Source organism: Podarcis vaucheri (genome assembly GCF_965113315.1).
Source record: "Podarcis vaucheri genome assembly, chromosome: Z".
NCBI lineage: Eukaryota > Metazoa > Chordata > Lepidosauria > Squamata > Lacertidae > Podarcis > Podarcis vaucheri.
In genome coordinates this window covers 11,507,815-11,535,220 of record NC_138758.1, presented here as the reverse complement: position 1 = coordinate 11,535,220, position 27,406 = coordinate 11,507,815, and the positions used below count along the sequence as shown (strand labels likewise).

The following is a 27,406-nucleotide window of genomic DNA, read 5'->3' as shown; positions in this document are numbered from 1 at the left end:
GGCAGGAATAATGATCTAACCTTGGGAACCAGGGTGGGAGGAGACCAGCAGTGCCTCCTATTCACCAAGAGACCATGGTAGAAGTCACATGGGGGGGGGGAGATCCAGCCTCCAAGGAGTATGTTGCATCCACCAGTGGCATTGCAGCAGCAGCAGGTAATGGATTCCTTGGAAGCCAGATCTACATCCCTGTGGATCCTGTTTAAAGCATTGCCTCCCAACACCCTCTTTTCTGTTTTAAGGCTCCTCTCTCTCTCTTTTTAAAAAGATTACACTTCTTTAAAATCAACAATAGTTAGAAAGAAAAATAATAATGGTAAGTACCCGCTGTTAACAATAAGTGTTGTGGTTTTTTTTTATAGAAAGGAAGACATTCTAGAGAATAGATTTAAGCTGATTCCAGTACTCGCTGGGTAACATGCCCTGCAGTGTTGGGGCCACAGCTAGAAAGGCCCCACTTCAGTCATTCAATTTCTTCTGATAACAGCAGAGGACATGAGGGCTGACATTGAGAGAAGCCTTTCCTTCCCTAAGGTATTAATGGACTCAGATGATCAAGGCTTTCGAACTAGAAGCAGGACTTTGAGCTAGAAATCTGCCTGTGAACATTGCTTTTGTGGCTTCTCCTCTGCCAGGAAGTGAGCTGTTATTTCCGCACCAACTGTAGCTTCTGAACCACACAGAACACATTGCAGTAGATGGCCTTTGAGGATGCATGCTTGCAGGCACGGAGCCCTTTGATCTAGGAGAGGCTGCAGTTTCCAAACCAAATTGTTGTCAAATGCTTCTTGCTGCAGCTGCTGCCAGACCTTCTAGATCGGGGATGGTGAACCTTGGGGTGGGGAAGATGATAGATGCTGCTGGACACTAACTCCCAGCAGCTCTAGCCAGCATGGCCAGTGGTCAGACACCTGATGCCATATGGCATTAGGAGCAGAGATCTCCAATCAAAGCACTGAGGTCCCACAGCACTAAGATCAAAGATATGTCCTCCTTGTTCACTCCTTGAGAGTGAAAGGGAGCTTCAGATTTATACTCCCAACAATATCTGAAGGGCCACAGGTGCCCCATCCCTGTTCTAAACTCAGCAGCTGGGTGCCAGTAGCACGCCTAGATTTCAATCCCGATTAGCTAAGGGGCATGAACTGACACCATTAATGTTTTCAGGGAAGTCCTAGAATACCTGTTTTACATGCAAGTCCCAGGTTCAGCCCCTTGCATATTGAGATAGGACTGGGAAGGTCTCCTGCCTGAAATGTTAGAGAGAGACTGCCTGTCAGTGAGGACAGTATTGCGCTTGATAGACCAATTGCCTGACTTAGTATAAGGCACTTTCCTGGGCTCATTCCAGTTCTCTCTCTTGACTGCTGGAGAACAGTGCAGCACAGTCTCTGTCAGCTTTGGGAGTTGAGAGTTGCCTTGCACTGAGTCAAACCACCCAGCTTGCTGTTGTCTGCACTGCCTGACAACCAGGTTTCTAAGGTTTCAGACAAGGTTTTCCCCAGCCCTACCTGAAGGTGTTGGGGATTAAGCTTGGGACCTTCTGCATTCAAAGCAGGTGCTCTACTACTGAGCTACTGCCCTTCACTGATATTTTTCAGATCCTTCTTCAGAACCTGTTATGGTCAAGCAGTTGTTGAAATTTAGTTGATTATTATTGATAGCTTCCACTATGAAAGCGAGCAATATATAGTGAAGCAATTGAAAGTGGTACAAAAAAGGCATTTAAGCAAGTTTTATTTTTGGAAGCTGCAAGTCACCTTTGATGGAAATTGGAGAAACATAAATTCTTTCTCTTCTGTATTTCCCCCCTCCCTTCTGAACCCAATTGGATGCAAGCCTATTCTTTTGATTACATTTTGTTCCAGTTACATTACAAACAAAAGTCTTTGAAATCATATCAGAGAGCTTAAAGTAGCTGCTTTCTAGATTTCGTAGCAGAAAAATATTTCTGTGCTTGATAGGAAATGCAGAAAATGTAGAGCCTGGCAGAAAGCAGAGTGTTCTCTGAGGCTCAGTGCATTAATAAAAAAAGTTAGGCATTGCCTCTGAACACTTTACTTCTGTTTAGATATTGGTTGCCAACCAGGCTGTGATACTATGACTTGTAAAAGGTTTGCAAACTAAGATTGGGGGTTAAGTATTTCATCTGCACTGAACATATCCTGGTTAAATTGTTTGCTTATTTATTAAATGTATTACTCGCTCTTTTTGCCATGGCAGCTCAAAGCAATTTATAGTATTTTAAGCAAAAAAAAAAACACATTCATACATTAAAATCAGCATTTTAGAAAATCTAAAATACAATTATATATAAATTTAAAAACAACTACATCTCACCCATGCAAAAAGTCTATAGGTAGTTAAAAGTTAAAGGCCTGATGGAAGAGGAATATTTTTGCCTGGTGCCTAAAGATATGTAATGATGGTACCAGGTGAGCAGATTTGGAGAGAGCATTCCACAAGGAGAATGCCAGTATTGATAGGGCTGGTTCTCTTGTTACCCTGCTTCTCCATCCTTTCTGTTTATAAGGTGGCTAGTCTTGCTGGTGTCTTTCTGTACACATCCTTCAGGGCAGGGCTTTGTTCAGTAAACTAAACCTTGGTTTCATTGTCCACTTGTGATCTTAACCAGGGTTAAAGCAACAAACTACGGTTAGCACTAACCAAGGTTCAGCATTCCAGGTCATATGGCACCGGTAATACTGTACAGTTTTGGTAAACGAGACTCACTGCCTTCCTGTTGAGTGAATTATGAACATAAAATTTGACTGCCTTGTGCAGTTTTTAATGTGCTGTCTGCCCTGTTTAGTTGCAAAGAAATCTGAAGGGAGTTGACAGCTGCGCTTCAGCTATTACCTTCGGTGGACAGGAGAGCAACCCACTTTCCCATTAGCCTGGAATTCTGTTACAGGCTAACAGTGGTGTCCCCCCAGGGGATTTAGTAAATACAAGGTTGTCCATTCTGATACTTTCTTTTAAAAACCAGTGAGGACTTGTCATGGCCCTCAAAGCACTAGCCTGATCTTACGAGTCGTTTATAAGCAGGAGGAAACCACATACCTCAGCGTATTACTAATATGAATACCTTAGCATTTATTTGGCGCTAAAGTGTTGAAAAGCATTTTGCATAGATAAGCCTTACTGCTGCAGCCCTGAAATGTTGGGCAATGTTTATTATACCTATATTGCAAAAGGGAGACTGGGTCAGGGAGAGCGATGGAGGGTGGCCTAAGGCCATGTAATGACTTTTTGAAAACTCTTGTGGTGTCGTAGTTAGAGTGCAAGGTTAAAACTGATCAGAGTTCAAATTCCAACTCTGCCATGAATATAACATTGGGACAGACCATCTCTCTCAGCCTAACCAATCTCTACAGACTTGTTGTACACCAAAGGGGGCAGCAATGAACGCCACCTTGAACTCTTACCATGGCTGCATCAGACTTTGTCTTCTTTAAAAACTGGATTTTTGTACAGGCCACCTTACCAAATTGCTTTTGTTTCGATGATATATATGATGATGTGTGACCTCAGTTAGTGGATGTATTCAGTCTTTACCCAACTTGGCTATGTCAGATCATGCCAATGGGGTAGTTAGATGCTATTTTTCTGTATAAAAATGTTTTAAGAATGCAGGAATTAGATGCTTTCTGCTTGATCATCAGGAACTCATGGTCTGATACACACACACAGAGCTCTGTCCCTCTTCTTTTAAAAGTTGGGTCTGGCAAAGACTTCCTAGCCTTGGCAAGCTGTGAAAGATTGCATGTTCAAAACTTGATGACCTCTCTGTCAGGAAGCGCTGCCTGGGCACAGCTCCAGGATGGAGTCTCATTGAGAGTTGAGATTGGTGTGTAATGTCCCATTCCAGGAAACTCTTGAATTCAAAAGCAATAAATCCATACACTTTCCTCCTAGAAATGTGATGCAGTTTGCACCTCCTTCTGATGAGGGCCCATTCTTTTCGGTTCTGTTCCAGGAAATCCGTAGCTCATTAAATATCCGTTACTGTTTCTTGGCAATAACCCTGGTAAGGCGGTAGCACCCAATATCTTTATTAGAGCTGGCTGAAAAAAAAGCAAAATGTAGAGAACTGGTTTGTGAATTCCAGAAAACTCTTCCTCATGCTCAATTGTTAAAAAGAAAGAAAAGGAAGTGACAGGGTGGAGTTCTGGGTAGGAAGGCTGGTAGCAGATGAGATGGAAGCCCAGACTGCAGTCTATTTCATTTTTTTAAAAATGATATTTATTAAGAGTTTTAGAATTACAGAAAAAACAGAAAAGAGAAAGAAAAGAAAAAATAAAAGAGAAACAATCCACAATCAAACAATACAAATTGATAAAAATAAAAATAAAAAATAAAAACAAAGCACGCAACACAACACAATCAAAAGGCAAAAATAAGCCACAAAAATTTAAAAACAAATCCAATATTCTCAAATCTTTATCTGTCATTACCTTCTTTCTTTGACCTCCTCACTCCTCCCTTTTTTGGTATCCTAATTGTTAATAGTCACAGCAAATCCTTTCCATTTTTCATAATATTCTGTCATTACATTACCTTAATCTATTTTAACCTTATCTTACTATAAAAGACCCTAAAACTTAAAACTTAGATCTTATTTATACCAATTTCTCATAGCCATAAGATGTTCTTACATAATTCTTTTAACATTTTTGCTAAAGCCAAATAATTTCATTCCAACATTTTTCTAACATTCATCAATTTTATAGGGCAATCCTAATAATTTTCCCCCCCTTCCAATCTTCATCCAGCGTCTCTTCCTCCTGGTCCCGGGTTTTGTCAGTCCTTTCTATCTCATCAATCTAGCGCATTAACCTGGTAATCTTATGTCCGAGGCCCTTAAGTCTCTTCCATGTCCCTTCCGCGGCTCTTCTTCATATTTATACCTGTACTTTAGTTTGTCTCCTGCTCCTTTCACTCGTGGGAACTCCAACTTGACAGTATTTTTGACCCTTCTCGACAAATCAATCCCTTTTCCATGCTCCACACTAAACTCCATGTGGTATTTAAAAACATGTTTCAAAGTCTCTCCAGAATTAAGAGCCCCCACAACCCCAAACATCTCACGGCCCATTGCCAGACTTGAAAAGTCCAAACATCTCTGCATAGGGGGGTCTATCCAACCCCCCATTTCCAAACCAAACCAAACTTTATCTTTCCAAATCTGGCTTTTTCCAAGTTCATTTGTCAGCTCCAAGTACTCATGTTTCTGCTGGGCCACAGCTCCCTCCATCTCTGGCGCCCGAGGTTCAACTACATCCTCTTCCCTCATCTGATCTGTCAGAGCACATTCCTGATTTGATTCCTGGGTGGGCTCTGTCCGAAATTTCCGATCGCAGCAGTCATCAAGTCCGTCTTCTCATGTAGCTGTTCCAGTAGGGCACTTGTTTTGCAGAAAGCACTCATCAGAGCTTCTGAATACATTGTTCTGCAAGGTCAGAAGTCTATTCCCACGATAGTAATCTGTTGCAGCTGTAGAGCTCCCCGATTCAGATTTAATAACAGTTTCAGGCTCCCTCTAGGGGAAGAACTTCTCTTTGTTCCTTTCTTTTAGAGGCAGATCTAACAACAAAGTTTCCTTTTTCAGATATTTTGTCAATATTTGTTCCTTTAAAATGCAGAGGAGAACAATGGAATCACTATGTTTCTCTTCTTTTAACTATCTGTCAAAGACGTTTGTCTCTGGTCAATGAGCTTCCCAAAGAACGTCAGTCCTGACACCCGCTCCCAGGATCAAGACGGTGGAAAATTACTTTGCTTTACACTCTTTCTGCAGGTTTAAACAGTCCAGGAAAAAAAACCCTCTTCTCCTGCTTCCGAAGGGGGTTCAACAATTTTAAATGATGAAAGTTAATCCTTTACAAGCGATTTTCTGAACTCTAGTTTACCATATCTTTGCTTTAATCTATCTACAAGAAATGGAAGGCTGACTTCCTGTTTAGACCTTCCCGTTTCAGTGCCAAATTGAGATGAATTTCTTAGTCCAATTTTCCTTTCTACTTGCAGGTCATTATTCAAAGTCCAATTGTCCAAAATTAAAGTACTCACGGGTAATTGTTTTAAAAGCCAAATTGTCCCAGGAAAAAAGCAGTGCTCTCTGGCAACGGCTGTGCGGCTTCGCTCCACGGAAGAAGCAGTTGACTCTCAGCGCCGCGCCACTTCCCCCTCTTCGCTCCGGAGCCCGTAAATGGGTTCCTTTACGGGTTGGGGGGCGCTAAAGGTGCCCGCCGAGTCCCATGGTCACAGGCTTCATCCGCCTGTGATTTGTAAAAGGGTCCCCGCTTCGCCCTAGTGGGAAAGACCCGTTTTCCATGGAGCTGGTCCCTCCGGATCAGAGGGAATCCGCCATTACTGATGGCGCCACCCCGGAAGTCCCAGACTGCAGTCTATTTCAGTCTTAAAATGGCATTTAATGAAGCTCTTTGCAGACAAATTAGCTCAGATTGTGCCTCACTGCTTTAGTTGCACCAAGGACAAAGAAGCTCCCAGTAGTGTCTGGGGTAGCAGGGGGTCGAAGACTCGTTACTATTTCTGAAGTGGGGTCCCTGTGTACAGTGTCCTAGAGTCACCCTAACAGTGGAAAAGGGGAGCTTTTTAGCCACTGTATGCTCCAGGGCTAAGCATTTAAGAATACTGAAAATACAAGGCGCTTTAGTTTCATGAGAATAGTGTGCAGGAAGACACAAGGTATTGGCAGCTTTCTCCTGCCTTCTGTGCCATTTTCCTGCTGCTCTTTGCCCTGCAGGTATCATTCGCTGCAGGTGGCACCATTTAAGTGTGGTTAGTTTTGGGGAGAGGAATTTCAGCATGAAAACTGCACAGGGGTGTAGTCAAATCCGACCCCACATATTACGGTTCCAGTCTGGGGCCAAGAAAAACAAACCATCAACTTTCTCCAACCTGGTGCCCTTTAGGATATTTTGGACCACATCTCCTTTCAGCGTAGCCAGCCCAGCCATATGGTTCTGAAGCTGATGGGAACTGTGGTCCAAAACATCCCAAAGAGCACCAGGTTGAGAAGACTGATCTAGTCCAAGTGTCACACTGGATGGTGGGATATTGTCTCTTTCCATGTTTGCACAGATGTCACCCACTTGTAGTGCTTCAGTTCTTAGTGCTGTGATCATAACTTCAGGCTCTTTATGGAATGTCCATTTAACTGTTTCCCTGAAATGTTTTAAAGATTTATTTATTTGAGGCTTTTCTATAGGGCACAATCATTAGCAATTCTAAGCAGTGCATAGGAATCGTGATTTGCTTCATTTCTTGTAGTTTAAATGTTTGCTGTTTATGTGTGTGTGTCCCCAACTCACATGATGCCAGTTTTAATTAAAACCGTGTTTTTAATGGCCTTTAGTGATGACAGGGGTGTTTTTTTTAGCACAGCGTGGGGTGTTCTCTTAAACAATAAAAATACTTATTTATAGCTAGATATATCTCTGAATTAAATCTGGCCCAAAGAGACAAGGTTCACTATAGTTGGTGGGAAAGGATGTCTGAGCCAGCTGATGCTTTTCTTTAAGAGGCAGAAAGAGATTCTAATTTAGGATTGGCATAGTCAGGCACATGGTGTATCTCTTGAGACTGATGGCAGGCATCCATGCCATCTATGCTGCTGTTGTGTTCCCAGCACTGTTAAGAGGCCCAATATGGGGTTAACCCAGGGCTTTAGCCCCAAAGCATATGCAGTCACGAAAAGGATAGTGCCTTTTACCACACACAGAGTGCTCATTGGTGTGGGGTGGAAACTACAGCTAGCATTTTCACAGACATTAGGAAGAACAGCTTCCTGGAGCTGGTTTACACATCCATGTGCAATGCTTGATTACCGTTCATTGGATGGCTTTCAACTGAATATATGAACTGAAGAGGTGATGTTTGAACTGGGTCCAGTCTCTTAGCCACTTACACAGTACCAGTGCTGGGTCAGTGGTCAAGCTGGTTATTTGCAAGTCTGGATTTGTATCTGGAGGCCCTGCGTGTGTTATAGAAATTACGTCTAGTCTTCCATTCCAGAAAGTACCTCCCATGTTGCTCCTCATCAAATGGTGGTACTTTGGTCTGGACTGATCATGTGCTGTGGGCCATGAAATATTTACCTCTGAAAGTAAACATATTTTGATATGGGGCTTGGGGGGGGCAGGTCTGCAAAGGTTTCCTTGACCCAGAGCATTTTAAATGCCGTGGCGGCACCCTTCTCCTTTTCTGCCATTACTACTTGGAGACGGCTTCAGCCTTGGTTGTAGTTAGATAATTATGCCTCCAAATGGACAATAATTGGCAGTCTCTGGTCCTTTAATGCAAGGTGCTTTTACAGGGGGGAAATGCTTAGCTCAGAAAGGGAGCAGGAAAGCCACTTAAATTGCTGGGTCAATGTCCTGTCTCGCCCAGAATTGTTACTGCTGACTGGGAAATACCTAGCATTTGGGCAGAAAGCTTTCCTATCCATGTTCACAGAGAAAGATGGTAGACATCTTCCATTGCACTTCATACAGATACTACTCGCAAATGCTGTCTTTACAGCCACGTTGTCTCAAACCTGGGAGCATGCAGTATACCTCAGAATACTGGATGCTGGCGACAAAGATGAGCTAGGGGTGGGACAGCCAAGTCTTTTATGGCAGGCCTAAATTGGGAGGGCCCATAGGTAGTGCCCATTGGCTCCACACTCTTGCTTTAGGTGGTAAGAGAGGAAAATTTTGGTTGGATGCTCACTTGCTTTGCCCTAGGAACTGCCAGCAAGCTAGACTGTAGGGATCTATTAACAGTGCCCCTTACTGAAGGTATAATTCTCAGAATGTGTTGTGTGAAGCCATGGCCGTCAAAAGTAGTACAAAAACAATGCAAGTTTTATAGTTCTGATAATGTCCTGAGAATCATCCTCAACTATCGGAGGTAATGGTGAGCCAGGTTCACCATGGTGAACTGAATGTGCCATCATGTGGTGAGCGCTGGTAATTATGTCAGGATGAGCTCCACTTTTCAGTGGGGTGGCTCTTGTGTGGTAAAGAACTTTGCCCCAGTTCATACATGTGATCATGCTGCCATGGCAATCTATGGAAGCGCCATATTGTATGGGCCTTGCACAGGACACACTGCTGCTTCCCTCACCAGGACCATACCTCCTTTGGAGTAGCTCAGTGGACTCACTTGTGACTTGCATCAGTGGTGGAAACCTACAGCCTCAGGTCTACATGAGTCCCTGCAGCCTAGTTTCTGGGAAAACGGGTGGAAGGAAGTGTCAAGAGAGAAAGTAGGGTGGCAGAAAGTGAGAAAAGTGGATGTCCTGTTTACTTTTGGTTCTGGCTCCAAGGCCTTCAGCCACACCACCCCCATCATCAGTGCCCCTTATTGAAGGTATAATTCTCAGAATGTGTTGTATGAAGCCATGGCCGTCAAAAGTGGTACCAAAACAATGCAGGTTTTATAGTTTTGATAATGTCCTGAGAATCGTCCTCAACTACCTGAAGTAATAGTGAGCTAGGTTCACCATTCTTCAGCCACACCACCCCCAGCATACAGCCCTCAACAGATTCCGCCCCCCCCCTTTTGAGGGAATGTGGCCTTTGACTGAAAAACAGTTCCCCATCTTGCCCTACCTGATACTATCTAGGTTACCACGGCAACATGACATTTGGCTCCAAGGTAGTGATTTCAAGGCAGTACTCACACTGCAGCGGTAACCCAAAACTAAAGAGGAGCACAACCATGGGTATCTGCAATAATTTTACCAAGGAGCAAGCAAAATAAATCACTGAAAGAAGGGAGTGGGCTGGTTTATCACACACAAGCAAATGAGTAGAACAGGGTCTGAACGCTTTGCCTGTTATCTCAGGTTATACAAATGCTAAAAACGTATTGGTTTTTTTAAAATGAAAGCTGGGAATCTGGGAATTCGCTCTCCTTAAAAAAAAAAAAAAAGACCTGCCTGCTAAAAGTGGATGGATTTTTTTTTAATGGACTAAAAGGCATTTTCTCTTGTAATGGCTTAGGTTTCCCTGCCTTCCCCCATCCCCTAAGGGCAAATGCTTTCCTAGTCTGTGATGCAGGAAATGTGTGTCAGTGCATTAATGTACTACTAAAAGGAAAGAAAGGCTGGAGACAGATCAGCAGTGAGTTGTAACATTGCACTTGGTTGATGTTGCTAGATTTTGATGGAGAGCTTTATACACACATTTAGACTGCTGCTACAAATGATGCTTAGATACACCTTTGCAAAATCCAAATGCTTTTTTTTAAAAAAAAACCAACAACACCTGAAATGGAACCGCAGCTAGATAAAATATACAGCAAGACTTATATTTTTTAAACCACCATACACTTGAAGTATCAGCTTTAATTTATCAGCTTTTCAATTGGATTGTTCTACTGCTCCAATTCTGACCAGTTGGCCCTCTTTCCCTTTTATTAAAGGTAAAGGTACCCCTGCCCGAACGGGCCAGTCTTGACAGACTGTGGGGTTTGTGCGCCCACTTTTATTACTAATGTTTTAATTAATTTTGAATATCAAGAGAAATACTAAACAAGTTATATCGATGTGAGACGAGCTATAAAACATCCCGTTTGATGAAATCGTCGTAAATGAAGGCATAATGTTAAAAAAGAAGAAGAAGATATTTCACATGTGTAGGCAGTGTTAAACAATTACATGTTGAGGATAATTTACCTCAGTTCAGAGAATGATGCCTGTCTAAAAAGACAGATGAGCAGTTGGTGGGCGAATATCACACATTATATAAATGGGTGTCATGTTACTTCTTTCTTAGAGATAGTTGGCCCTTTTTCTTATGTGTTTTAACTGGGCTGTGAAAATATTCTTGTCCTTCCAGGCGGAGATATTCTGCCTGTAGGATGGGTGGTCTTTGAGCCGTAGATAAAACAACTAGTGATTTATGACTCTAAAGAAGGCTCACCTGAGCTGAAATGTGCAGGACTAACATGATAAAAACATTCATTCTTTCCAGAATCTTTTAAAATTAATGTATACTGTATTTTTATGGTACTTTATTTTTATCTTTGTATTTTTAGAAACAACCCTGAGCAAACTATTCTATTATCTCCTACTGCCTAGTCTGAATTCTTTTGAAAAGCTCTCTGTGTGTGCTTCACTGTTTGAGCAGTTTGAGGATTTATGTTTTCTGCTGCTTTCCAGTGGATTTTATGGGTCTTCGATTTGTTTGATGATGATTTTTAATTGTTATTTGTTATTTGCTTTGAATACAGACAATGGGAAAGTAGGGTTCTAAATACTTAAGACAAAAATAAACAATTTTCATCAGCACTGTTCTGACTCTGTTGTTTAATGTTCAACTTTCTTAACTAACTACAGGCCCAAAATGAGGCACTGTGTATTTTTAATGTCTTGTAAAACATGTTGCTTCCCTCTCCCCTTCCCCAAAGGAGAAACAGGGCTTGGGAAATCAACGTTGATGGATACCCTTTTCAATACCAAGTTTGAAGGTGAGCCAGCCTCTCATTCGCAGCCAGGAGTTCAGCTGAAATCCAGTACTTACGATCTCCAGGAAAGCAATGTCCATCTGAAATTGACCATTGTTAGCACAGTGGGCTTTGGAGATCAGATTAACAAAGAGGACAGGTAAGCAAAAGTTTGTTCTTGATTAAATGGAAATCAGGTCGTCCTCCCACCCCACCCCCACTTTATTGCCTGTCTAACAGTCAATGATTGTCAGCTCTGAATATAGGTTAGTAGCCAACTGGGGGAAAGATCTAGGAATCTGTGTTATATCAGACAAGTTGGCTAGATCAGGCTTCACCGACCTGGTTCTCTCCAGATGTTTTGGGACTACAGCTCCCATCAGCCCCAACCAGAATGAGCGCCAGGTTAGTGAACGCTGGGCTAAATGAACCAGTCTGTCCGTTTGTATGATACAACTTCATGTCTATGAACTGCCCCAAAGTCACCAACTTTTCCCAGCTTGCAAAATACACAGTTGCGATCTTCTTCCATTAGGGTTTTTTTGTGGTTCTACATTGCTCAGATGGAGCAGACCACTGTTACAGGGTGAGTCCTTTAAAAGAGCCCCCTGGATACAGAGTACACATGTTCCATGGGGTCTCCTTTAAAAGACTCACCCTGTAGTAGTAATAGTAGTGTTATGAGCATGATAGTTTTGTTTTGTTTTGTTTTGTTTCACTTTGCTTTGCTTTACTTTACTTTGCAAGTTGACCTCCATTGTATTGTCTGAATTGACTCTGTGGAGATGTGTTTGCTCATCGGAATGACCCTGGTTGACTCAAGGATGGCTTTGAGGGGAAGACATTGCTTTTCATGAAAGGCTTTGTGTGGTTACATAAATTAGGAAGAAACTTTTGCTTCTTTAATGCTTGAAGCATTGGACGGTTTCACTTTTTACAACATGTTCCATGTTTTCTCCCTCTTTCTTTCTTATAAAGCTATAAATCTATTGTGGAATTCATTGATGCCCAGTTCGAATCTTACCTGCAAGAGGAACTGAAGATCAAGCGGGTGCTACATAACTACCATGACTCCCGCATCCATGCCTGCTTGTACTTCATTGCCCCCACGGGCCACTCTTTGAAATCCCTGGATTTGGTAACAATGAAGAAGCTCGATAGCAAGGTGGGGAAATGTCATTGGTCGTTATTCTCGTCTCAGCTCAACTACAAATTGCTTCCTTCTATTTTGCGTCTACCACGTTGTTTCCTATACTTTGGGGATGGGCCAAAGCTCAGTGGCAGACCAGGTGCTCTGCATGCCTAAGGTCCCAGGTCCCTGCCATCACCAGTTAAGAAAGATCAGGCAGCAGGTAATGCAAATATCGTCTCCCTACCTGAGACCATAGCTACTTATTTTCAGAGTGGACATTAATGGGCTAAGTGTAAGGTTGTTCAGTGCAAGGTCGTTTCATATGTTCAATGAGAAACTTAGGGCAACTTTAAACATTCAAAGCCCTCCCCTCCCCCTTTTTGTTTCTTGGTTTCTCCACAGGTAAATATCATTCCTATTATCGCCAAATCCGATGCCATTTCCAAAAGCGAGCTGACGAAATTCAAGATTAAGATCACAAGTGAGCTTGTCAGCAACGGGGTGCAGATCTATCAGTTCCCTACAGATGACGAGTCCGTGGCAGAGATAAACGGGACTATGAATGTAAGGCAATAATGCCAGATGCTATAGTATATTCTGGGCAAATTTCCTTCTGTCTCTTACGTTTGCAAAACAGGGGTAAAAATACCAGCCTGCCATTTTATAGGGCTGTTGTTATGATTTCCTTGATGATGTACACTAAGCATTTCGAATGTTCAAAAAGCACAATATAAATGCTGCCGTTGTTATTTTTACGTATAGAGTGTGGGGTGCATTTTATGAAAGTGCACCCATATTGTCTCAGCCAAGAGTGATGTGATAGTGAAAAACAAATCTTTCAGCAGCTGAAATAACCTGGTGGGCAGAATATTTTTCTTGACTGCAGTGTGAGAGATTTGTTGGCTTTACTTTCATAGGCACCAGCTGTATTCTCATGCAACATTTAGCCCAAAATTTAAGTACATACCCTGGCATATTAAACCAGGATTTGGGGCATGTGCGAACATGGCTATTGCCTCAGTCAGATGAACCCTGGTGGAATGAAGTGCAGGGAGTCCAGCAAAGTCCACAAGATACATTAGCTAAAAAGAACTTGCCCTGAAGCTGAGAGCACATCAGGGTTTTTCGCTAAGGTACTGCATGGAAGAAGTTCTCCTTGTTCATGGTTAAGCTTATCCAAAACCACTTTGGCACCCTTTAAGCCATAGGGACTAGCAGCTTGCTACCTTCTTACACAAAAAACCAAAACCACCCTGACAACACTAGAGTTCTGTATATCCTATTCCATAGATAGCATGTAGTCCACACATAAGTATAACCCTAGTGCAGGCTTTCCCCAAACTTGGGTCTCCAGCTGTTTTTGGACTACAACTCCCACCATCTCTAGCTAGTAGGACCAGTGGTCACGGATGATGGGAATTGTAGTCCAAAAAAAAGCTAGAAACCCAAGTTTGGAAAACCCTGATCTGGTGAGAGGAGTGTTTGAACTGTGGCCTGACACATCAACCACGAAACACGATGAGTAGCACATTGATGACTTGGATATGCATGACTGAAATAAGAATTACAAGTCAGGGACCTGTGAAAATTCACATTCTTTTGGAATTAGTGTGTCAGTTAGAAGCTGACACATTCTCTCCTGAATTTAGTTCTTCAAATTAGCCCAATTCACTCTCCCCTCACAATGCTTTTGGTTGGCAAAGGGCAGCCCCCCCCAATTTACTGCTGGAGTGGGTGAGAGCTGGTGCCTGCATGTCTCTCTCTGCTACCACTGATTTTAGGAGACTTGAGATTGCATCTCTCATCTGCATACCAGTTGGAAGGGAGGGGCCTGAACACAACTCTTGCGGGTGGGGGCGGAGTTGCTCTTACCCCACCTGAGCTGCCCAATTTAGCACCCTCCTATTCTCTGCACAAGGGACGCAGGTGGCGCTGTGGGTTAAACCACAGAGCCTAGGACTTGCCGATCAGAAGGTTGGCGGTTTGAATCCCCGTGACGGGGTGAGCTCCCGTTGCTCAGTCCCTGCTCCTGCCCACCTAGCAGTTCAAAAGCACATCAAAGTGCAAGTAGATAAATAGGTACCACTCTGGCAGGAAGGTAAACAGTGTTTCCGTGCACTGCTCTGGTTCGCCAGAAGCGGCTTAGTCATGCTGGCCACATGACCCGGAAGCTGTACGCCGGCTCCCTCGGCCGATAAAGCGAGATGAGCGCCGCAACCCCAGAGTCAGCCACGACTGAACCTAATGGTCAGGGGTCCCTTTACCTTTATTCTGTGCACAGAATTCCCATTTTATAAATTGATATACAGGGAGTAGGTTGAGGGGATGAATGAGAAAAGTATTAAGTGCTCTGCAGCCCTGCCCACATGCATTATGCTGAGTCTCACCAAAATAGCATAGAAACAATTTTTTATTATAATAGCTATGTGTAGCTGTAGTATTATTGTCACAGTTGCATTCAGCAAGTGTGGAGCTATGCACAAAACCCAGCCTTGTAGATATTTTCTCAAGGGATCACTTTTTCAGTCACTAACACAACCTTATATCCCCTCCCACCCCTGCTGCTTTTCAAAATGTGTTTCTTTTTCTGGCAGCCATCCCTGGCTCTTGCTGTGCGGTGCTGCAAGTAATAGCATTTCCCATTCATTTCCTGTAGGGTGGAGGCGTGTGTTTCTCGTGGCTGGGGAGCCATGCTGTTCCTGTGCTTGGCGCTTTTTTCTTTTCCAAACCTAGAATTGTGATCTGCTTGTGTATAAATATCTATCGCGTGATCCGCTTGTGTGTAAGGATGATTTTGAAATGAAAGAACGAAAAGGTCGTCTATAACGATGCCTTATGAGGAACGGCTAAGGGAGCTGGGCATGTTTAGCCTGGAGAAGAGGAGGTTAAGGGGTGATATGATAGCCATGTTCAAATAGATAAAAGGATGTCACATAGAGGAGGGAGAAAGGTTGTTTTCTGCTGCTCCAGAGAAGCGGACACGGAGCAATGGATCCAAACTACAAGAAAGAAGATTCCACCTAAACATTAGGAAGAACTTCCTGACAGTAAGAGCTGTTTGACAGTGGAATTTGCTGCCAAGGAGTGTGGTGGAGTCTCCTACTTTGGAGGTCTTTAAGCAGAGGCTTGACAACCATATGTCAGGAGTGCTCTGATGGTGTTTCCTGCTTGGCAGGGGGTTGGACTCGATGGCCCTTGTGGTCTCTTCCAACTCTATGATTCTATGATTCTAACACATTCAGGGTTGTTTTTGTTTAATGTAAATCTTGCCATACATGGAAAGGTCCGTTGTTCCTGAGTGTGTCTGGGCTGACGTTGCCAGACTTGCTGTATCAAAACCTGCAGCTGGAGAAGACGCATGGCAGGATTTCTAGTATTTGACAGGTCAGGAATTTGAGTGCATAAGGTGCAATGCTGCTTTTCACCTGTCAGGTTTTTCTGGGAGAGAGGCACCTGCCCCAGTAAGAAGCAGCACTAAAAAGGCAAAGGGACCCCTGACCATTAGGTCTAGTCGTGGACAACTCTGAGGTTGCGGCACTCATCTCGCTTTATCGGCCGAGGGAGCTGGCGTACAGCTTCCGGGTCATGTGGCCAGCATGACTAGACCACTTCTGATTAACCAGAGCAGCGCACGGAAATGCCGTTTACCTTCCCGCCGGAGTGGTACCTATTTATCTACTTGCACTTTGATGTGCTTTCGAACTGCTAGGTTGGCAGGAGCAGGGACCGAGCAGCGGGAGCTCACCCCGTCACGGGGATTCGAACCGCTGACCTTCTGATCTGCAAGTCCTAGGCTCTGTGGTTTAACCCACAGCGCCACCTGCGTCCCTAAGAAGCAGCACTAGCCAGAGCTATAAATCCAGTCCTACTGGATGAAGAGCTGGAGCTCAGGTCTAAAGCATCTGGAGAGATGCTGCCAGTCAGTGCAGGCAATGCTGAACTAGATGGACCCAACTAGTAACTGACTCAGTATAAAGCAGCTTCCTATGAATTTTTCTTGCCTTTCTGTCCCATTGATGGCGTCAGAGTATAAAATGATCATGTGTCTGTACTTTAAATGAAAGAACAAGGGTTAATCTAAAAACTCCTGTTTTCCACTATGCTTTAGGCAGAACCCCTCCTCTCATAATCTGTGGTAACTGTGCCTAAGCACTTGTAACAGAATCAATCACACATTCTTCCCCTGCTGCCCACTTCCTTCCTTCTGTTGGTCCTGCCGTAGAGAATTTTAGATTGTAAGCTCCTTGGGGGAAGGGACCTAATGCTACTGTGCTTTGTAAAAAGTACCCTCCTGGCTAATAGCACCATATAAATAACAAACCATAAAACATTTTGGGTTGTGTGCGGTTTAGTAATTATCCAAATCCTTCATGAGAAAGACTGGGAAGGATCACAACAGGATCCTAGTGTGCTCTCTTTGCCTTTTCAGGTTTATTGTCAAACGCTTTGAGCATTCTGGAAAACGGCTGTAGATAAGGGGGTGGTATTCATCCAAGTCCTACTCAGAGCAAGCTCACTGAAATTAACGAACCTAAGCTAGTCATGCCCACTAACTTCAGTGGGTCTTCTCTGAGTAGGGCTAGCTTTGAATACCACCCTTGTTATTTAACACATTTACCTGCAAGGAGTACAAGATTTAAAACAACCACCATCCAGTTCAGGGGTGGGGTGGGGAAATCCCAACAAAATCGTTTCAACAAACTCTAAAAGCAATGAAACCCCCTTTACAAGTTCTAAAAGAAAATAAAAAAGAAATTAAAAGGTATGCCGTGTTCCTTATGATCATTGTTTGAATTGCTTCCGTTTTAGGCCCATTTACCTTTTGCCGTGATTGGCAGCACAGAAGAAATCAAGATAGGGAACAAAATGATGAAGGCCCGGCAGTATCCCTGGGGGACGGTGCAGGGTAAGTGATGGCTCTGGCTGTGGTGACGTTTTTACCCAGACCAGAGTTGCTATTGATGTGTGCAGAACAATGAACCTAAGTAAAAGTAGCAGGAATTAGAGACATCTGGGAAAAAAAACAGGTCCAGCCAGAATTGTAGTTGGTGAGATGATGTTCACGAGGCAGACAGGTAGCCCCTCCTGCCAGTAAAATTCTGTTTGTTTTAAAATGAATATAGAAAACCCCAGAGCCCTTTGTAGTCCAGCCATTTTCTTGCTAGGTTCCCAGATTGCTTGTTCGCTGCACCTCAGTACTCAAGTATGGAATAAATGGGAAAATCCTGATCAAGTGGATGCTTATTTTTTTTCCTGGGCCTCACTTCTGGATTCCGGCCTCACAAAAGCGATGCAATGTTTCTTGAACCTCTGGTGGGTAATTCCCCACAATGCTACATACAGGCCTTATCCCCTTATATGTTATCTAAGCCTCACTCCACAGAGATAGGAAAAGGTTCGAAATACGCAAATGGAAACGATCGAAGTGTTTTTATGTGTACTGCGTAAATGCCTATATGAATAGATGACTGGCAGCCAGTTGTACTTTCCCATAAAAAAATGAAAGCACCCACTGGCCCACAATTCTGTGTGGGAACAAAATAGCATTGCTTCATCCCCATGGCAACCCTGTGGTGAAAATGGTTTATTCTTTGCATTGGAAGATGGTGTGGAAAACCAGTTCAGTATCAGATGGGAATAAAGTGTTGTAGCATGTCACTTCAACCTTTATTTCTGCGGCTAACCCTGGAAATATGGGGCCGGGCCTAGCATGTTAGAGTATGCCATTCCCTAACTAACAATGATTTCCCTAAGCATGGCTACCACAGCCAGGTCCTAGACATCTGGCAAGGATGAGAAATTACTCCAGGCCAGAGCTGCAACATCTAGTAAACTACAAGGACCTATATATAGCATTTCCACACCATTAACCCCTGTGATTGGGTGGCAGCATGCTGGCCAAGCACAGTACAAAACTGGGAAGCCAGAATTCTCTTTTTACATTTGGATGAATAATAGAGCAGAGCGACTGCTGCACCAGTCTTAGCCAAGATGAAATCCTCTCCTGACGTGGTTCTGGTTCATCCTTGGTTTCCCAAATATTTGGGAGCCGTTGCTAGGTAGCAGTGGGAGCTGCTTTGCAGCCCTCAGTTTAAAGATAAATAGCTATAAGAAAGATGAGCAGGAGAGACCTTGAAGTTGCTCACCAGTAGTTAGCAGACACAGGTCACTAGGTTGCTGTGAAATGTATTTCTATTTTAATTATGACAATTCTTTCTAAATTTGCACATATAAATTATCAATACATACGTGCTCCCCCTTCTCATTTTCTGATGACGTACTAGCAGCCGCCTAGTCATTGCCAAGGTTTTAGTTGTACTTACCTTAAGCTAAATCCATCTAGCTGTCTTACAGGGTATTGCTAATGTAGGTGATGTTCTGGAGAACACCCATAGTGAATACTGCTGAAAATAAGTGCCAGTAAGAGCTGAACTGAGAGAGAAAACTTTTCTGGGGTTTACTGTGGGTGGGTAGACTTGTCTGGAGTAATAATCTGTTTATGTCTAAGAATGTTTTGAAATATTACGGCCATTATATACCATTTCCTCCCTGTTCCTCTATCCAACTTTTACCACCTTTCCATGTTTTCTCCAAGTTCCTGGCTTGGGTTTTTGTTTTGTTTTTGTTTTTTTTGAGCACTGTATAGGCTTCATTGTCCCAGTTCTTTTTTCCCTCAAGGGAAGGTTCAAACTTCTTGTTTCCTTAACTATGGAGGACTCTGTGTAACACATACTTAGAGCCGCCTGCATTCAAGTGGCCCTTCCTCTTTTTACCATGAACAGTGGAAAATGAAGCGCATTGTGACTTTGTGAAGCTAAGAGAGATGTTGATCCGTGTCAACATGGAGGATCTCCGTGAACAGACACACACGCGCCATTACGAGTTGTACCGGCGATGTAAACTGGAGGAAATGGGATTTAAGGACACTGATCCAGACAGCAAGCCATTCAGGTATACAGGCATCCCCCCACTTACGGCCATTCCACTCATGTGCGACCGTGTTTATGCACAGCGACGAAATAAATAAATAACTTGAACCAGAAAATGGTTTCAAAACAGTGTGAAAAGAGCAGGACAGAGCAGGAGAGTGTGGGGAGGGGGGGACAGCTTGCATGGCTGCTCAGAGTGTCTCATTGCCCCCACTCATTCATCCTCCTTGACTTTCTTCTTCCTTGGCCTGCAGAGCCATCACTCTCTACCCAACCTGCCCATCCCTTTGCTTGTTCTCTTTTATCAGTTTTATTCATTGGGCAGGAGCTGAGAGACCCTCTGCCCTCCGATCGCTGCTGCCCCAAAAGCAAGCAGCAACGTTATTTCTTGGGTGGGGGACGGCAGAGAAATAATTAAAAACAAACTATCTCCAGCAGCTTCCAAGACTTAACAGGGAGAGTGCCGAGAGGCCCTGCAGTGGCACTGGGCACCGGGAGCCACCCAGCCAATGGCCCATTGGACTCACTGACCTCTAGCTCAATCTTCCGGTCACTGGAGGCAGGTCACACACATGCATGTGCAAGAGCGCATCGCCACCCAGGGAAGGTGGGTGTGATGGATGGGATTTGCTGAGAGAGCCACTTCCCAGCCTCTCTCAACAGCGACCTCCCCACTTTACGCTATTTCACATATACGCACAGCATCTGGGAACGTAACCCCCGCATAAGTGGGGGGACGCCTGTATTTCACCAGAATATTATTACTAGGCATTGGTGAGACATGACTTGAAAGGAACACTTGTCCACTTAGAAAATATTAAATGAACAGTGCCAACGCTTTGTTAATTGGCCATGGAACACAGTGAGGAACACTAAATTTTGGGTCTAGTAGTGTGTGTCTGGAACACATGTCCTGCAACAAATTTTGACATTCAAAGAATCTTGTGTCATGTTTTTGAAAATTTAGTTTCTAGTCCTCATGGCTTTAGTGAAGTGTTTGGAAACATATATGGACAGTGTGTAGAAAAAAGCTTCAGTGTCATGTGCCATTCCTTTCATGGTTTCTGATCTCTCCACGTCCTTAAAATCTCTTCCATCTATGCTGTCTCGATCTTAAAAACACCTTAAAATAATTTGAAGCTGCAAACAATTGAAGGATAATAAATTGTGCACAGCAAATAGGCAAGAGAGTTACTCAATCTTCCTTTCTGAACACAGAATTTTAGATTCCCTCAGAGGGAACTTGATTATTGAAAGATTATTTCATTCTTGTCACAAGGAGGTTTGTTGCAGTGAGAAGAAACTTACCAGCCTCAGTTTACCAAAGGTTTTTAAAGTTCCCCCTTTTCAACCTTGAAGTCTAGAAACGTGCAGCATTTAATTTTAACAAAAACCTAAGACATGGCGTTTTGAGATTTGAGGTCCTGTTTCACACAGTTCAGCATTATCACTGCAATGCATATTTGTAAACTCTCACGGCATTAGTAGGTTTCTGGTTGCGTGAGTGGGAAACAAAAATTGATCCTTTTGCTTTTCCTGTTCTGTATCTCTCTGAAATGTTTCTTTTATCTCCTCATCCTCCATCCTGTCACCTTAGTTTACAAGAAACTTACGAGGCCAAAAGGAATGAGTTCCTGGGAGAGCTGCAGAAAAAGGAGGAGGAAATGCGGCAAATGTTCGTGCAGAGAGTTAAGGAGAAAGAAGCGGAATTGAAAGAGGCTGAAAAAGAGGTTAACGTGATAACTTTTATTGACTGTGTTCTCTGATTTTTGGCTTAAACTGTGTGTGTTGTTCAGGTTAACTATAACCAGGGAGGTTTATTTCTGCAGATTAATCAAGGCTAACTAGTGCTAAATTTTTCTTTTTATTATAAAATATACAAATCAAACAAAATTAATATAAAATGTATTCTATATCAATCACATAATTTTTTTTTATTGGTGTAATAAAACTAGCACTATTTTATCATCTCACATTTGTTGGTTCACTTCCACACCATGGCAAGCTTGTGTATTTTAAAGTTAACAACTGAAAATTTATCCATGTAACCAGTGTTTTGGGAGTCTCCCAGGCAAGGATCTAGCAGCAGATCCCTGGAAGACCACCCCCACTATAAATATGTTGTGTCTTCAGTTATGTCTAATTTAGTTTGTGTAGGGGAGAGGGGCAGAGAGTAAGCAAAGGAAAAAATAAACACTATATCAGTGGCAGCAATAGGAAGAAATAGGTATTCAATGGGTTGAATAAATTCTGATTTAGAAAGCAGGGCTATTTGCTCACCCTCTCACATTCTTATAATACTACATGCATCTTCTCCTGATTTTCCTCTCGATTTTGCTACAAAACCCTTTTCTCATTGTCTACCTGCTTTGCTTTTCCTGGCTTGTACTGGAATGAAACATACCCTGGTCTCTGGCATAGCATTTTGTTTGAACTTGTGATCATGTGGTACGTGCTTTTGCTCCCAAGAAATCACAGTCTGTAATCTAAGAACAATCCTCAGCTACAGATTGTGGTTGGCTGGGGATGAGACAAACCATGATTCCTAGTTCAGATGTAACTAAGTTAGGGTTTGTGAATTGTTTCCTCTCGGTATGAGCTGAGAGCAGCAAAGCAGGCATGACTTCACTTGTGCATAGTAAGCAAGCCATGGTTGTGACAGAAGTGGGGAATCTCTGCCTTGTGGGCCAAATTTGGCCCACTATGGGTCACAGCTTGGTCCACAAAACCACTTCTCCCAAATAACCCACCTAATATCGTATGTGACATCAGTTATGGAGCAGGTTGGAACATGTATGGATTGGCTGCCCAACAGAGTCTCAGTTGCACAGCGTATCACAGTATAGTCGTTCACACTGCTGGATTGGCTGCATGACTGAGTTCTCCATGGAGAACTCAACCATGAAGCCAATCCCTGCAGAAAGCAGCTGTGCCAGCCCTCTGCTTGGTGCTTTGTTGAGCGTAGGGTTGGCAAAGTCCCTTCTTCTGTGGTTCCCAAGCACCCAACAGCCATTTAGCATAGCAAAAGGGACTTTGACAGGTGGGCAGGACAATGCACCTGTCAGCTGATTGGTTTGTCCTCTCACCCACCTGCCTAAGTTGGCCTGCAGGGGTGGGGCCAGATAATGATATCATCCACCAGGCCCAAAAGATCCCACGTACCAGCTTATGGCTTACTGCAATGTGTGAACATAGGCATTGACTTGCTTCTCCAAACTCCTGCAAGCAGTGCATTGGCTTTGGGAGCATATTCTTGGGTGTACAGTCTCTTCATGAATAGCACTGGTTGCAGATTTACTAGGTCTTGTGGTTGCCTTGTGCAGAGTATATCCTAGAAACACCCTCAGCACTCCATTGTGGCTTTGCATTCTGTAGGGAAAGCAATAGCGGTGGGCAAGCTGTCTTTTAGGAACAATTTCCTTTTTGAGGATCCCTATAGTAGGTTTATGAGGAGCCTGAAGGCTCCCTGCAGCATAGCTTTGAAATCTCTTATGCCAAGCATCTATCCCCCAGCGCCCTGTTTTTGCACTCATGCATATTTTTACCCTGGGCTTCCATTCCAGTTGCATGAGAAATTTGACCGCCTGAAGAAGCTGCACCAGGACGAAAAGAAGAAAGTGGAGGACAAGAAGAAATCCCTGGATGACGAAGTCAACGCATTTAAGCAGAGGAAGACGGCGGCTGAATTACTCCAGTCTCAGGCTCAGCAGGCAGGAGGCTCGCAAACTCTGAAAAGGGACAAGGAGAGGAAGAAGTAAGTTGGCTTTCAGTTGGGTGGCATTTTGCCTCATCATTTTCTCCCACCACCGCCCTTGCCTTGGCTTTTGTAAGCCCTTTGATCAGAGCCTGGCCTGAGTACAGGCAAGGGCTTGGGACAGTATGGTGGGAGACTACAATGTTCTACCTCAAACAGTTGTCGCTAAAAGTGTTTCCCCTGCCCCACAAGTCTTTGGCCCACCTTGATTTCATGCTGGCAAAAGCTAGACAAATGAAAGGCCTATCAGGAAAACCTATTCCTATAGCACGTCTAGGCCTGTGCTAGCAGGCAGGAATCGCCTGACAACAAGTTGTTTTTTTATATGCTGACCGCTGTACAGAGGCCACATTTTAATTATTCCACGGGGCAGCAGTGTCTGCACCTTAATCAGCTCACCCCATTGGCAGGGATCCTAACCTTTTTGGCATATCCTTTATTTTCACTTTTGTATCAAATTGAACTGGTTGCCGCTCGTCATCACCAATGGCAGGCATATAGGGCTTTCATCACAGACGTGGAGGGATAGAGCAACACTTCATCATCTAGCCTTCAACTTCAGAACTTTAGGCTTAGGTACGTTGCTCCATTCCAGTGCTTGAATTACAGGGACAAAGGTAGGGAGCCTTTAAAAAAGTGGAGGGGAACCTGTGGCCCTCCAGATGTTGATGGATTGCAGTACATATCATTCCTTTACCACTGGCCATGCTGACCAGGGCTGATGGAAGTTAAGAGTCCAGCAACATGTGGAGGGCCACAGAGTCTCCAACCTTGCCTGGCAAAATCTATCCTCTTAGTCTTCTAAATGGTGCCAGAAGTTAAGAGGGATCATTCCTCCCCCTAATTTGAACATTGTTCGAGTTGTCATATTTTAAATTTGGAGCAGTTTACACATGTAGATCATGAACAAGCCCTGCAAGTTGCTTTTATGTCAGGTTTTTTTTTTCTTTTAAAAAAATACAGGGTGTAAAATCAAGATCTGATCACTACCACCCCACTTTCATTTTCGTTTTTGGTGCACTCAGTTGCCTTCATCTTCCTTAGTTGCCATTTGTATGCTATTTTTACAGTTAACCCTGCCGTTTGCTGCATGGTGCATGAGGGCACGTTGTGCTGGTAAGCTTGACTAAATGAAATAGCCATTGCAGTGGGATCCGAATGGGCACTTTGTGCAAACAGACACAATGTATTCTGAACCAGCAGTTTGGCCTCTAGTCGATCCAGCAATCCCAGCACATACACACTCTCCAGTCATGTGAACTGCCCTCAGATCTTCTGATGAAGGGCAATATACAAATAATAATAATAATAATAATAATAATAATAATAATAATAATGTGCCTCTGCCACTTTTTTCCAAGAAGCAAAGGGCTTTTTAATCCCCTCCTGTCCAGCATGAACCAGCCACAAAACCTATCCTTTAATTTCTTATATGTACTCCTGTTACTTACACGTTTTTTTTTTGTCTTTACTTGACTTCTTCATAGCCTAAGGTGCAGTGGTGTGGTGACAGTGGGGATTTCAACATGTCTCTTTTTCACATAGGAAAGGATTAATAAGCCTATTGCCCATATAACAATCCATGGAACCAGCATTTCCTGCCTTTTCCCTCTTGCTCTGCTTCAGAGTTGTGACCCCGTTAGAAAAACACAACTAGTTGCTGGGTAGAGGTCAACATTAGGGTCCCACAATAATTTATCCTCCTGCCAGCCAATCTGCTAGCAAGGAAGCATGCACTCTTAACAGTGCCTGTGTTCAGTATGGCATCTTGTTTGAATCCAAGCTGCCTTCATGCCGCTGTTTGTTTTGTTTCCCCTGTCTGGCCTGGTATGTAATTTGAATGGGAATTATTCTGGGTTAAATGTGCTTTCTCCTGAACAATAAGCATACAGAACAAAAGGGAGGGACGCAAGTGGTGAGATGGGAAAACAATGGTTTGGTCTTCAAGACTTGAAAAAATAAGCTCAAACAATAGGAGTGTTTTATATGGGGCCTGAGAACATATCTAGGGACTGGAGAGTAGCAGGAGTAAACATTGTGTGTTCTTGTTAACTCTGGATTGTTTTTGGCAGGCCGCCATATGCAAGACTGTGGCGTGCTGGTCAGTGGCTCAAATAGGCCTTCTTCTTTCTTTCTTTTGTTCCTAAGACAATTTGCAAACATGCCCTTTCTGAATGGGAGCATTTGTCCTTGCCAAGTGCAATAGCCAAAAATCCTGTTCAACGATTCACAAAACACTTTCCAGTATTGATTTGGCCTGTAAAGCCTTGCGTGGCTTCCTCATTTTTGCCAGAGCATAAACAATTTGCATCTAAGTGAACAACCCCGCTGCAATCAGCTGAGAACTCAAAGGCTGCATTCATGCTACTGTGTCTTCAAGCATGTTTAAGTAAAATTAAAAACCATATTAATGTGTGTGTTTTTCCCCTCCCTTCTGTAAATGAGGGACCGGGGTGGGCAGTGCACAGTCACAGGCTACATAAATGTAGGCACCCAGATTCTTTGGTGTTCTTTTGCTTGCATATTTGGAATCCCAGATTTAAACATCAGTTTTAAATATCTAGTCCATTTGACAATGTGATGTCAATTTTTATGAGCTCAATGGCTCAGGAACCAGGCAGTTAAATACTGACTCAAATTCATTCTTTTCTGTTGATCTCTGCCTGTTATTGAAGCTGTTCCTTTATTTCCAAAGACAATTATTTAACATACAAACAATCTTGTTTAGATTATTCATGTTCAGTTTCAGAACAGAAGTATCACAATTTATATAGCAATCATTGAAATTCACCATGCTGATGTAATAATGAGCAAATTGCATGTAATATCCATGCAAACGACCTCTATGTCTCATTTGTTTCCATTGTGGCCAAAGTACGGTATGTTGCCCACCCCTGTTACAACCATATATATTTTATTAACTTCCTTTTAATCCAGATAAACATTAATCCTTTTTCTTTTTTTTCATTTTCAGTTCAGGTTTCCTGTAGATCCTATTCTTTTGCTCCAGAAACGACCACCCCGCATTTTGAATTAACATGCAGTGCATTTCTGTACCCACCTACCCATCTCCTCCCCACTGCACACAAACCCCATTTTGCTTTTGTTTTGCTTTTTTCCTAAACACAAAAAAGAGGCTGTTTTGGTGAAGAACTCTTTGGCAGTCACTTCTGTGGAGCTGATAAGAAAGGCTCTGAGTACTTTTCTGTCTTAGTCAGAAGCTTGCAGGACCGATGTCCTAAGACTTTCTTTTTCGGCATCTCATTAATGCATTGATGCGTGCTTCTGCATGATAGGGCAGCATGTTCACTTACTACTTGTTCTGCAATGCCTGAGCCCTGTTGCACACTCTCTAAGAAAGGCAAAAAAAAAAAAAAAAAAGTTGTGTGCAAAAGATTCCTTCTCCCACACCTCACCTTTTTAGCTGCATTTTGACAGTTGCAGAAATTGTCACAAAGGCCTGATGAAAAAAAAGCCTCAGGGATGTGAGTCCCCATCTGCACTATACATTTTAATCAGTATCATATGACTTTAAATGGGTTGTCTGATGGAACCCAAAGAGTTCATCATCATCCTAGAAAAATGTGACCCGCAGGGTGCTTTAAGGTTCTGTCCTTGGGCCTGTTGTTCACATCGAGACCTAGGCCAGGTAACTAGACTGATCCTATAACATGTTTACTAAGAAGTCCTGCTGAATTCAGTGGAACTCAGCTTTTTAGTAAGCATGGTTTGGATAGAATTATTTTATCTGAACAGAATTCCCACAGCTTTCTTTCTAGGGACGTGGGAGGCCCTTTATACGAAGTCAGACCATATCCTAAACCTGTTCACTGGCAACCCTTTCATTTCAATAAAGCTTGCTTCAAATCTGGTATTGCAGGACTATCCCCTTAAATCTGATTAAATTTAAGTATTTCGCCTTGTAGTATTTCGCCTTAAACATCGACTATATTTTAGAAATGTGACTTCTTCTCATGCTTTATGATTAGTCTGGAAAATAGTATTTTTCCTTCCCAAAAGTTGAAAAGAACCATATATTCATTATTATTTTTTAAATATCCTTCATTCTTACTAAAATTTATTGAAAGCTTTATTTTTATACTGGAAGGTTTTGTTTAGAAGTTTCACCCT

At 43.0% G+C, this 27,406-nt stretch overlaps 1 protein-coding gene and 1 long non-coding RNA gene across 8 annotated transcripts in view; one reads left to right on the top strand and one right to left on the bottom strand.

Annotated features, from left to right (window-relative positions):
• LOC309523514 overlaps nt 1-27,406 on the bottom strand; it is a 293,380-nt gene that overhangs the window by 50,679 nt on the left and 215,295 nt on the right. The gene's annotated exons all lie outside the window — the stretch shown is intronic.
• The window catches only part of SEPTIN6 (septin 6), a gene marked incomplete at its 3' end in the record, with an annotated part of 51,502 nt that overhangs the window by 16,771 nt on the left and 7,325 nt on the right, over nt 1-27,406 (top strand). For 3 of the 7 annotated variants that reach the window (XM_082207280.1, XM_082207277.1, XM_082207278.1), the window contains exons 3-9: nt 11,425-11,620; nt 12,439-12,625; nt 12,995-13,156; nt 17,402-17,498; nt 19,375-19,543; nt 21,119-21,251; nt 23,085-23,275. In XM_082207280.1, coding sequence (XP_082063406.1) covers nt 11,425-11,620; nt 12,439-12,625; nt 12,995-13,156; nt 17,402-17,498; nt 19,375-19,543; nt 21,119-21,251; nt 23,085-23,275 — 1,135 coding nt within the window. Of the gene's footprint in view, nt 1-11,424; nt 11,621-12,438; nt 12,626-12,994; nt 13,157-17,401; nt 17,499-19,374; nt 19,544-21,118; nt 21,252-23,084; nt 23,280-24,345; nt 24,392-26,249; nt 26,408-27,406 lie in introns of those variants that run through there. The other 4 variants (XM_082207281.1, XM_082207282.1, XM_082207279.1 and 1 more) reach the window with 4 other exon arrangements.